At 33.3% G+C, this 12,933-nt stretch overlaps 1 protein-coding gene across 1 annotated transcript; it reads left to right on the top strand.

Annotated features, from left to right (window-relative positions):
• Positions 1–1,336: 1,336 nt before the first annotated feature.
• LOC113773661 (secoisolariciresinol dehydrogenase-like) lies at positions 1,337–2,253 on the top strand. The gene is made up of 2 exons (XM_027318291.1): positions 1,337–1,374; positions 1,479–2,253. Exons 1-2 carry the CDS (start codon positions 1,337–1,339, stop codon positions 2,251–2,253), a joined length of 813 nt encoding a protein of 270 aa, XP_027174092.1.
• The last annotated feature ends 10,680 nt before the right edge of the window (positions 2,254–12,933 follow it).

The following is a 12,933-nucleotide window of genomic DNA, read 5'->3' as shown; positions in this document are numbered from 1 at the left end:
GAAGTTTTAGTTATTTTATGATCAACAACAAAATATAATAAAATAGAAATATCCTTAGCGAAATTACTTTTGTTTGAACATAACTAGCTGCCAGAAGTAAATAAGAAACATGGGTAACTTGGATGTTGAATAGAAGTAATAGCGAAAGACAGAGGACTAGAAGATTAAAATTTGGCAATAATTTGGAATAGTCCAAAAGCTTGGTAGCTAATCTCCATCTTGTGCATTTGTTTATGTTGCCAGTTCTACAAAAGACATCAATTTCACATGCAAGTGTAGAAACCAATAGATGCATTGCATCTCAATTCTTGACTGCTTAATTAATTCATTAGGTCATCAGGAAGAAATGAGATTTATTTTTAGACATGCGAGTGGTGCAGCTATACAATGACTTCAACAGCCAAGTGGGACGCATTGTTCTCTTATCTAAATGCCTTGGTGCATAATTCATCTGAACAGGAAATATGTGCTTCTTGTTTTATATTCTTGTCTTTTTACAAGAAGGGGGCACAGGTTCAGGTTTGAGGATCTTTCCAATTTGGTATATTATATGGATCTTGCCATGAGATAAAGGTTTTTGGTCAAACTAGTTTCCAACCAGGAAACTCCATGGACATTGCTCAACAACCTTCAAATGTATAATATGATTGCAGGAACCAACCCGAATACTGGAAGTTATGGCAAAGCCACAAGTCACCTTGGCCAGTTGAGGACATGTCCTTTTACATAACGTGAAAACTGACAATGAAATCTATGAAGATTGCAACTGTTATGCAGGCGTACCTATTGAGATATATGCAGTATATTTGACTATGTTAATATGACAAATTAGGAAAATTGGATGCCTAATTGCAGTAAAACTTCTAACTTGAGAAAACTAACAGTCCCAATAATGCTAGAATATTAGACATAGTCTCAATACAAGACTGCAAGAAAAAAAAAAGCTCGTTTTATGGACATAAGGTCACCAAAAAAGAAGTGGGCGAGATATTCTTTTTTTCTTCTAAACTGTTTTTTTTTTTTGGTTGGCAAAAGTGTTACAATTCTAATAGAAAAAACCCACCTATAATTAATACCACTAAAGCATTCTCAAATGACATGTTGTCTCAAATTCAGCATGATCCTTGAAGATGAAGGCCACTTGAATTAAAAAGTAAGCCTGGCAGCACCTCACTGGTGGTGGGGTCAACAAAAGGCAGCTAGTAAACCTCTTATATTTTATTGTTAATGGTAGTTAAGTTGCTTGGCTATAAAATGGGGCTAGGTTTTGGCAAAGACACACACCAACTTCTCTCTCATTTCTAGCTCAAGTTCACAAAGGAGTTATCATCACATAATGGCTAATCTTTCATCAGAAGCTCAAGTTGGCAAAAGGTACTAGTGCTGCCGATTCTCATTCCTTCTCCTGCGTTTTCTTGAAAGATAATGATCTGACACGGCTTTTTTCTCTTTCTCTTTTGTTTTCCTAAATATTAAAGGTTGGAAGGTAAGGTCGCTCTGATCACTGGCGCAGCTCAAGGCATAGGTGCTTGTATGGCAAGAGTGTTCGTCAATCATGGGGCTAAAGTAGTGTGTGTTGACATAAATGAAGAGCTGGGGCGATCTGTATGTGACGATTTGGGCGCCGAAAATGCATCTTTTCTCTATTGTGATGTAACCAAGGAATCAGATATTGAAAATGCAATTAACAGTACCATTCACGAGCATGGAAAGCTGGATATCATGATCAACAACGCTGGCATAGCAGATGAAGGAAAAACTAGCATCCTAGACAACGATCTTTCCGATTTTGAACGTGTGATGCGTGTTAATCTCTCAGGTGTTTTCCTAGGCATCAAACATGCAGCCCGGGTGATGATCCCAACGCGAAGTGGGAGCATCATTAACCTGGGAAGCATTTCAGGAAGCATTGGAGGGATAACCTCCCATTCATATTCGAGTTCAAAGCATGCTGTTGTGGGCTTGACAAGAAATGCTGCTGCAGAGCTTGGGAAGCATGGAATCAGAGTCAACTGCTTGTCTTCTCATGTTGTTTTGACACCACTGTCTCAGAACTTCTTCAATTTTGGTGAAGAAGGACAATCAAGAGTTTACACAAACCTTGAAGGGATGGTCTTGAAGCCTGAAGATCTAGCCAATGCTGCTGTTTATTTGGCTAGTGAGGAGGCAAGGTTCATGAGTGGACACAATCTTATGTTGGATGGAGGATTCACCGTCACAAATCCAGCTTTTGGATTGTTTTCAAGATTCTAGTGCCTTCTTGATGTAGTTCAGGATTAATTATATTCCTTGAAAACGTAAAAGCAACTACAAATTGACACTGGAATTTAGGCAAACTTGAATTCTGATTTTTTTTTTTTTATCTGCAATGTAATTGGCTTGATCACAAGTTACACTTTTTCTATAAGTTGCGTACGTTATAAACACATAAATTAGTATAGTGCCTACAGTAACTTTAACTAAAATACACGTACAATTCTTATAATGTGTAGCTTACGACTATATACTGAAGCAAATTATCTTTGTGATTTGCTAAAATCTAGGTTAGTGTCCATGTTAGGAACACACAAATTTTTTGTATTGTTACATGAATGAACTCATGTAGATTACTTTTCTTCAAATTTCCACCTTGTAGGGAATTATATAGATATTTTGAAATATTTCGAGGGTCATCTAATAATAGACTAAACTATTGGGGGGGGGGGGATGCATCATAATTTTCGCATATTCTTATGCCAGGTATTTATACTATATGCTAATATAAGTGATTATTCTCGTCTATTAAGTTGTCAATTTTCAGCTGACATCAATGTATTCTCTAATTGGCTTGGAGGTAATTTCATGAGAATCTAGCAGATCGATTCCTTTTTAGAACATAAGACAAATTAAACCTAAACTACAAAACTCAGTACACTTGTGCATGCGGAACTATCGTGGTCGGAAACAGGGAGCTGATGATGAAGAGAGACGAATAGCATCCATCGACCATTACGTCCATTTTTTTTTTTAATTGCAAGTTCTCAATCTATTATTTTAATCATGGTTGAGAATTAATTATATTTTCCTTTAAAGTTCAATGATATAAAATTAACATTAGGGTGGTCGCCACGAGACACGAGCTCAAATACTGGTGTACTCCAACTCAAACTCGAAATAAGTTAAGATCGAGCTAATAAATTATTAGATAAAGGATTCTTGAATGAACTAATAATTGAAAATAGATTATTATATCTCACTTAAGCATGATCATCTTGGAGTTAATGTCAAAATGTGTATCCCCTATGATCAAATTTTGAAAAATGACTTTGCTAAGCCAAGTAAACTGATTATACTAGGCCAATCACAAAAGGCACCCATTACCTAAAACAATGCTACCTTTTTTTTTTTTCTTTTTGAAATTTTCTAACGATAAACCGAATTTTAGAAATAAGTATAGAGCATAAAAAATATTATATATATATATATAATAATAATATTTTGATGCTGTCTATTGTGGGCAGGGATGAAAAGGGGGTCAGTGAAGAAACTAGAGGTTATTCGGTGAACAATGATGTGAACTGTGAACAGGCTGCTGGAATAGTACACAGTTGAATTTAGAAAAAAGTTTTATCATTTTTATCCCTAATAATTTGTAAAAAGTTAATTTACATATGTTCTTATAATTAGTAATAGCTCTTTATGATAGTTCTTAACTAAAAAAAAAAAAGACATCACTAATTACATTAATTATTCTAATGATAACTACAAGTACTAGTCCAATGCTTTAAGGAACTTAATCCACTAATGAGTTTGAACTAAACTAGTTAGCGAACTAAATTCGAAGGAACTTTTATCAAATCGAGTTCGATTCAAATATCTGAGTAATTTAATTTATCAGACTGAATTCGATTTAACTATCGAGTAGTTTGATTTCAACCCAACTTTTCACTACATGGAGACGCCTCCACCACAGAGGAATTCATATCTTTTGACAGATGAGGACATACATCAAAGAATACAAAACTAGAAGAGTAATTTATGCTTTTTTGGTTTCGTGACTCTCTGACCAATCATGTGAACCAAAGGCATAAGAAAGCAAATGGGCAATATGAAAACAAAATTATACATGTAAACCGCGGATAAAACTTCAATGCCTTTACCAACTCCCCAGTAAAATAAGTTAATAAATCCTATGTAGCAGTCCACTGATTCCTTGATCATCGAAAATTTTAACAAGTCAACCATTAATTAATAGTAATCTGTAACATGTTTGGAGCAGGAAATGAAATTCTAATGGGATGCCTACTCAGACAACTCTAATGCAGTGCAGAAATTTTGGGAGGGATTTACATCATCCTCGTACTAAAAGAAATTGGTCAAGAAACAAAGAGGTTTCATTATGAAAACAACTTCTACCAAGTGTTCGAGATATCTTAGAAAATCGACCTGTAACCGAGGTTTGAAATTGAAAGGAAACAGTGTTAGATATAAGGAGCAGGATCTTTAGTATGATTTGTAAATTATAATTAATAAATAAATTCTAGATTAACATACCTTGAGATATTGAAGACATTTTGGAGAAGAATTTCACAGCCCTTTCAGCAAGCCTTCCAATCACCAAGGTTGTAAACTATAACCCTTTGCTGTCTAGCCTTCTCTCACCTGACTCTCTATTATGTTATTGTAGTGATGGGTGAAAATAATGAATGTCAGAGTGGTGAGAGGGACCAGGAGCCCTAGAGTATTTATAGAGTCACAATCCCTCCCATCATAGAATTGTGATAGACTCTAATTACTTTAGATATATGATACTTTATTATGATAAGATACAACTTAATAATCACTGTAATTATCAGATAAAAATACCACATATAATACGTCCACATACAACGAATATGGGACTCCCTACTTCCTCCAGTCATCTATTCTCATTAGAATTCTGTAATTAGTTATTCATATTTATTCATATGGTTATTTATCCTTCTAATTAACGGGAAATATCATATGTGGTCATGTAGGCCACATAAATATTCTAACATTCTCCCACTTGGACAAATGACCACATAAACAATAACCGTACAGAATCAAATAAATAAAGTAGAGTGGCCACAACATTTAATTATGTTTATCCTACACTGTCGTTAGAATGAATCATAGCGGTCATATATCAATTTGAATATATTTCCTTCCATGTATCACAATTCTAACAACTTAATGTAGATAAACCTAATGAGGAACAAATGGACAACAACTTTGATGTCCATTTAATGGTCCAAATATTAATCCTGTGCATAATTCTCATGACAATGTGCACAAACAACAGGATTTAATATTTTACACTTATATGTCCAAACATCAATAATAGTAAAACCCCATTGAACTTATATGTTCGCAAAATCTTTTGGCACCAATATTCCATTAATGGGTATGCTCAAATGGACACCTTAAATTTGACATATTTTATAGAACAATGTAATACATGATTCACTTTAATGTGCTTAAATCCATTAAAGCACTTACAGTTCTATAAAGATACAATAGTGGAAAGTCTCAACAAAACATAATGGACTTAATTATTCACAAATAGTTAGAAATATAATTGCAAATATACAATAAGCTAATGAGTTCTTTATAAGTCATATGATCGTAACAACAACTTAGTCGGCATGCTTAAGTTGTAACATTAATGATCATAACTCAAATCTAATGAACTCAAGTAGTTGCAACTATTTCGTCATTAATATTCTAACTTTATGTCAATTTACTCGATTCAACTCCCACTTTTCCTTATATATCTTAATAAAAGTGTCAAAGTTGAATGACCAATAGTACAAAATTGACAAAATATAGGCCAAACAACGAGTACCTAATTATAGTATTATAGCATCCATACAACTTGCAATTATTTCAAAATATAATAAACAATATTCAATCTTAGATTCTTAAAAAAGACTCTTTAGTGAAGGCTAGATGAGATAGTTCAAAACATTCATTTTCTATCTCTATTAATACCAAATACATGAAAGGTATTACATATATCCTTCACTTAATAGTTTTAGATAAGAATTACTTATTATCCAAAATATGGAAGAAATTTTTATCTATATACAAACCAAATACACGTTATTCCCACTAATCTTAACATATAATGATTTGCTAATGTCATTCTTCTTAAAACATTATGAAGAATATATTAGGAAAAATAAATCATTATGATTTCAAGATTTCACTATACAGGAGTAAAGAAAAATTCAAACTGCTATTTATGATGTCCAAAAATGTTCATTTCTTGATACAAACACATAACTCAAAATTTGTCAATTAAGCATTGTTTATTCTTTATCAATGCTATATATCAAGAATTATGCACACAGGACATTATAATTTTATTTTCTACCTTTTATATGTTTATATCTTCATCTCTTGTACAACATTTAAAATACAAGAACAAAGATATTAAATTTGAATGGTTATCAAAAATAAGATAAATAAATATCTTTAACCACTTCAATTTGGCAGAAAATAATTCATAAATATCGTATTATGACTACTAAGAGAGTAAACTCTTTTCGCCATCCATAACAATCTAACCAGTCAACTTTCTGTAATATAGTCTAAACATATGCAATGATAAAATTTAAAATCATTTAGTTTTTATTTTATCTAAATACATTTATGGAGACAAATTTCAATCTCCCATGGCAAACTTAATAAGTTTACATGAATAACACATTTAATGCCAACATTGTGACATAAGACAAATGGAGCTTGTTCGATTTCATACATCATTTGAAAATCTAGAAATATAAATTTATTATTTTAAAACTCCTATTGAATAATCAATATTAAAATTGTATTCAATAGTTATTAATTTTAAAATAAGCGAATTCTAGATTGCGACAAAACATATTTTGAAAACAACTTTCTATTATGGGAAAAAATAATCCACTTGAATATTCATAAAGGCATTGATAATGTGAATTATGTGAAATAAGACAATTTATCTAGTGTCATTCATAGTCATAAAATGAGGGATTCCATTAAATTCTTTCAAAATAATTTTCAATCATAAAGACAAATCTTTCAATGTTTTCCTGACTAGATAAGGACAACATATATTTATTTTAATATATATTTTCATCCTTTATGAAAACATTATTGTCTCTATTTGCATTTCCACATTTATGAGACATAATATTAACTTTAAGTGTCACGTCTCTCAAATTTAAACTACTCTTATTCTTTCACATACACATGGTTAAGTGTGAGTAATAACCATATTCTTCAACGTGTATTATAAAAGATTTTTGAATAGTTCAAAGTTTCAAAAAAGAATTCAAAATGAAATGCTCAAGAAATTATCAAAAAATCAATCACAGGATTTACCATAAATAAATCAGCAGTTTGCACCTTAAATTCAAGAATTAATTCACACTATTTCAAAAGATGTTTAGTCAAAATTATACTATAATTCCACAACCACATTTATGAAAATTTTGACTTTAATCACTTTAAGGGTAATAACCATACATCTTAATGTGAATACAACCATACATTTTAATGTGGATACAACCATACATCTTAATGTGAATACAACATTTAATGAGCATATTAATAATATTAATTGCTCTCACTATTTGTATCCAACCATTATATTAGCACATACACATTAAGGTGAGATTCACACTCACGTGTGCTAATTTAATTTTGCACCCAAAATCAAGAGAGTGGAATAATATGGCCAGCATAAGAAAATAATTACAAATTATTGGAATAAAATGCAAGTTAAAAACAAGAATACTAACATAAGGTGTATGGATGCTATTTTGTCTTACTGTAAAATAGTAAATCTGAACTCATATGCTAAAACAATAAATTAACGAAATAGTCCTAGCCTTTGGGCATAGAAAAATTTCCTAATTTAATGTATAGCAAACCAACTTGTTTAATAGATTTACTAAAATAATTGAACATTAAGTGAGCAATCCATTGCATCATCGTATCCCACCTTTGGGTTGAATAACGACATGCCAGCGATTCACTCCATAAATGAGAACAATTATTCACTTATAAAATCATAATAGAAATATTATATTCAATAGGGCAATTTCACAAGTGAGTAACAATTATTCACTTGTATACATTTAACAAAAGGGTTACATACCTTTGGGTAATATAACAACTATTTCATGAATATAGAAATATAATACCTTTGGGCAAATTATAATTCTATGATTATGATTTCATATAAATAACCATTTAATAAACTTCATTATAATTAGGTCACTTTGGTGACAACTAATTAATCATCACTATCATGTTTATCTAGGTTATTAAACCTCACCCAAGAATATAACTATAATAGTTCAATATATGGTAACTTGAATATTCAAATTCAAAATGGATATGCCATAAAATTCATGTTATTTTAGAATTAGTAAAATAACAAGGCCATATCCAAATTATAACATTGAAGCAACAAATTACAAGTATTTTGATCATTAACCTTTGATTCTAGATCATATAGTCTAAGGTCATATGAATATGTTATGTTAAAATCAAAATCATAACTTGATGCCACATAAGAAACTTCAACTCAAAACATTAAAGGGCTACAAAACATAGTGCCGCATGAACCACAAGGAAGTTTCAAAGTAGCATTAACAAATTTTTCAAAAATATACGGTTAATGCCAAATTAACTTATACAGGTAAGGACAAAGTCATTTATTGACTTAAACAATTAATTGCCCAATCAAATGACCAGTAATGTTGAAGTAAGCTGGCCTTATGAGAGATGCCCACAAACAGGCTATTCAAATATTGAATTTATATGTCTCAGACCATTAAACTAACTCACATGGAATCTACAAGTGAAGATCAGGAACGTCTATCGGGTTTGAAAATCAATTAAATGATTAAAAAATATATAACCTTACATAGTATCTAGATAATTTATAATGCCGATAGACTTAAAACAATTATCAATACCCGATGCCTATTCCTTTTATGAGTCAAAGACGTAAAAGTCGTTCACGTCGCTTAATCAGTACCAATGAAGTGATACAAAATCAACCCATTGATAATTGGTTTGAAATTATGATATGTTAGAACTTCTAGTATGGTGCAATAATTATATGCAATACATAAATCACCAAAAGGCACTACCCCAGTCATAAACAGAGAGCAAAATTCAAGCAGTTCCTGTTAGACATAAGGAAACGAAAATGGATCCTTCAATTCTAGACCAAGTCGTTTTGGTGAAGTAAACAAACAATCAGGTTTACATTCGATTGTATATCAAATTTTATGCAAACCCAATAAAATTACTAACATAATAAATTTACAAATCATAAGCATCAACCCAATGCTCTGATACCACATGTTAGATATAAGGAGCATGATCTTTAGTATGATTTGTAAATTATAATTAATAAATAAATTCTAGAGTAACATACCTTGAGATATTGAAGACATTTTGGAGAAGAATTTTACAGCCCTTTCAGCAAGCCTTCCAATCACCAAGGTTGTAAACTATAACCCTTTGCTGTCTAGCCTTCCCTTACCTAACTCTCTATTATGTTATTGTAGTGATGGGTAAAAATAACGAATGTTAGAGTGGTGAGAGGGACCAGGAGCCCTAGAGTATTTATAGAGTCACAATCCCTTCCATCATAGAATTGTGATAGACTCTAATTACTTTAGATATATGATACTTTATTATGATAAGATACAGCTCATAATAAGATACAGCTTAATAATCACTGTAATTATCAGATAAAAATATCACATATAATACGTCCACATACAACGAATATGGGACTCCCTACTTCCTCCAGTCATTTATTCTCATTAGAATTCTGTAATTAATTATTCATATTTATTCATAGGGAAAAGAGTCCCAATGGCCCTCCAACTCTTACTCAGGTAAAGTTTTGGCCCTCCAACAATTAAAGATAAACTTTTGGCTCTCGATCTAACAAAGTAGCATATTAGTGACCATTCTGTCAAATCCAGCAGTTAACTATGACGGGAAGTTTCATCTCGTGAGACGCGCCACCAAATATGAAGGGCACTATAGTCTCTTTGCCAAGACAGAGTAAAAACAGTTTCACCAACAATTTTTCCTCCAACAATTTTCACCCCCTTTGCTGTAAAACCCCAGTGTGACTTAAATCAGAGTACTCAATCCGGACGCTGCAGCGAAAGTGGTAATTGCCGGCGTGGGAGGGGTTGTGTAGGCAGAAATGAAGTGGCAAATACGGAGGAAAGATGACTACTTTGATCCGTACCTTGTTTACGGTAATTGAAATTGTTGTTTACTACCCCATTTGGGTTTAAGATTTGTTTATATGTTTGGGTAATGTGTTCTGAAACTTATTTGTTTACTATATGCATGTTTAATGAGACTTATTTGTTTATATGTTGGGGTAATGGTGATGTTGGGAGGGTAAGTGGTCCAATTTGTGGTCCTACTTTGGTTGTTGTAAATTGACAATGTCGGACAAAGGAGGTTGTTTTGAAAGTGATGTATTTTAATGGCTGAAAAGGGACACTTTATTTTTTTAGGGTAATTTTTTTTGGCTGAATACTGACCAATTCAGTATTTCATTTGTCAGCTTGTGTGTGTTTTTTGTTGACTGTTTTATCCCAATTGCCATTGTAGAGACTGATTCTAAATGGTTTACTATTTGGATGCATCATGGGGGTAGAATTATGTGGGAACAATATGTATGATATGTTAATGGAGAGGTGGACTATGTAGACCTTTGTGATGCCGAAAGAATGTCAACCATTCGACTAAATAAAATGGTGGAGAAAATGGGACATCGCAATGTTGCCATAATGTATTACTACCTTGAACCAAATAAGGATCTAACAAATGGTTTAAGAGAATTATGCACCGATGATAATGTTAACAAATTTTGTGTTTGGGCTTATAAGTACAAGGTAATGGAAGTCTATTGTAACCATCTAACAGTTGAAGAAATTAATAGTTGCAAGTCTCCCATAGTGATCCAACCAACAGAGAAGAAGAAGACTGGTGTTTTGATAGAAAAGTTGGATGAGGAGGGTAGTGTAGTAGAGGAATCTTTTTCTCGCCTAGTTCCTAAGAGGAGGCTATTAATTAGAGATTCAACTGGAGGACAAAGTCGAAGTAGAAGAACAGCCAAGAACCAGCACATTGGTGAACAAAGTGGTGATGCACAAGCATCTATTCATGAGGAGCATCATGTAGGGTCCTTAAGTGAGCAGCAACATGTGCAACAACCTGAGCAACATGTAGGGTCCTTAAGTGAGCAGCAACCTGAGCAGCAGCATGTAGTGACTTCAATTGGAGGATAAAGTGGTGATGCACAAGCATGTCATAGCCAGCAGCATGTTGGAGAAACTAATACAGCACAAGAAGGATTGAGGTGTCAACAGCCTAATGAAGATGAAGGAAATGGAGGAGATGATGAAGATTTTGGATCAGAAAATGAATGTGACAGATTCAGTGGTGATGTAGAATACTGTAGAGATGAGGATCTTCTTGATGATTTGACATTGGAGCCAACTCAGTGTAGAAGCACATTAGAAGAGGTGCAAACTGGAGGACCTTCACAGCAGGGAGGAGAAGCAACTGAGCAGGCTACTACTGAACAGGCTGCTACCCAACAAGCTGAAACACAAAAGTCCCTAGAACAACAGCAAACACAGCAGAAAAAAAAACAAGTAAGGCGAAGAAGAAAAACACAACAGCAGCAGCAGACCCAAGATTCTGCACCAGAAGTAGATGCGTTGGCAGAAGATACAATCCCAGATCATCTAAGTAGTGATGCTGATTCATCAGAGGAAGATCAAGAAGTTGAGCAGTATGCTGGTAGGTATAAAGATTTTTCCTGAGAAAAATTTAGGATTGATACAAGGTTCGAGTTAGGTTTGAAATTTGAGTCAAGAGCCCAATTCAAAGCTGCTATCCAAGAATATGGAATTAAGATGGGAAAGCCAGTGTACACAAAGAAGAATGAACCAAAGAGGATGAGAGCCAGATGTAAAGATCCATGTCCATGGTATGTGTTTGCCTCAGTTGAAAAGACACTTGGCACAGCAGATTTGGTGGTGAAGACAATGTATGACAAGCATGAAAATTGTAATCATGCCTGGAAAAATAAAAATTTGAAGGCCAATTGGTTGTCAAATAGATATATGGAGAGAATTAGATCAAACACTCGCATGCCAACTCGGGAGATTAGGCAAACAGTGCATGAGGAGTATCAAACCAAAATTTCTAAATGGGTGGCTTCTAATGCGAGAAAATTGGCTATCAAAATGATACAGGGGTCGGCTGAAGCCCAATACAAGAAAATTTGAAAGTATTGTGCTGAGATAAAGAAGACACATGAAGGGAGTACAATGGAAATAATGTTTACTCCATTTAGAGGACCAGGGGGGAATCCTAAATTCATGAGGTTATACTGCTGTTTAGGACCACTGAAAAAGGGATTCGAGGATGGCTGTAGGCCAATAATAGGCCTGGATGGTTGCCATCTAAAGAAAATTTATAGAGGACAGTTACTAACTGCCATTGCTGCAGACCCGAACAATGGATGGTGGCCTATTGCCTGGGCAGTTGTGGAGAGAGAAGCAACTGAGCAGTGAACTTGATTTCTCAAATATCTAAGTGAGGACTTGGAAATCGAAAATCAGTGCCACTATACTTTTATATCAGATCAGCAAAAGGTATGATATGAAACTTTGAAATTCAAAATTTGATTCAAATATGGTAGAAGCTAACAGTGTATCATGATTTCATTTTAGGGGCTAGACAGGGCACTTAGTGAAGTTCTACCTGGATGTGAGTACATGTATTTTTATCAAGTTTTTTTTTGCATTATAATTTTTCAATTGTTTAATAACGACTTAAATGACTTTGTAAAAACAGGTACTGTGTGCAACATATGTACCGTAATTT

Source organism: Coffea eugenioides, chromosome 6, assembly GCF_003713205.1.
Source record: "Coffea eugenioides isolate CCC68of chromosome 6, Ceug_1.0, whole genome shotgun sequence".
Classification (NCBI taxonomy): domain Eukaryota; kingdom Viridiplantae; phylum Streptophyta; class Magnoliopsida; order Gentianales; family Rubiaceae; genus Coffea; species Coffea eugenioides.
Note: the sequence above shows the minus strand (reverse complement) of the source record. Positions and strands in the feature narration are given on the sequence as shown.

Bases quoted from the DNA above. Each gene is read 5' to 3' on its own strand.
- LOC113773661 (XM_027318291.1), top strand. From the start codon at position 1,337: ATGGCTAATCTTTCATCAGAAGCTCAAGTTGGCAAAAG. The intron at 1,375-1,478 runs GTACTAGTGCTG...TAAATATTAAAG, and splicing joins GAAGCTCAAGTTGGCAAAAG to GTTGGAAGGTAAGGTCGCTC.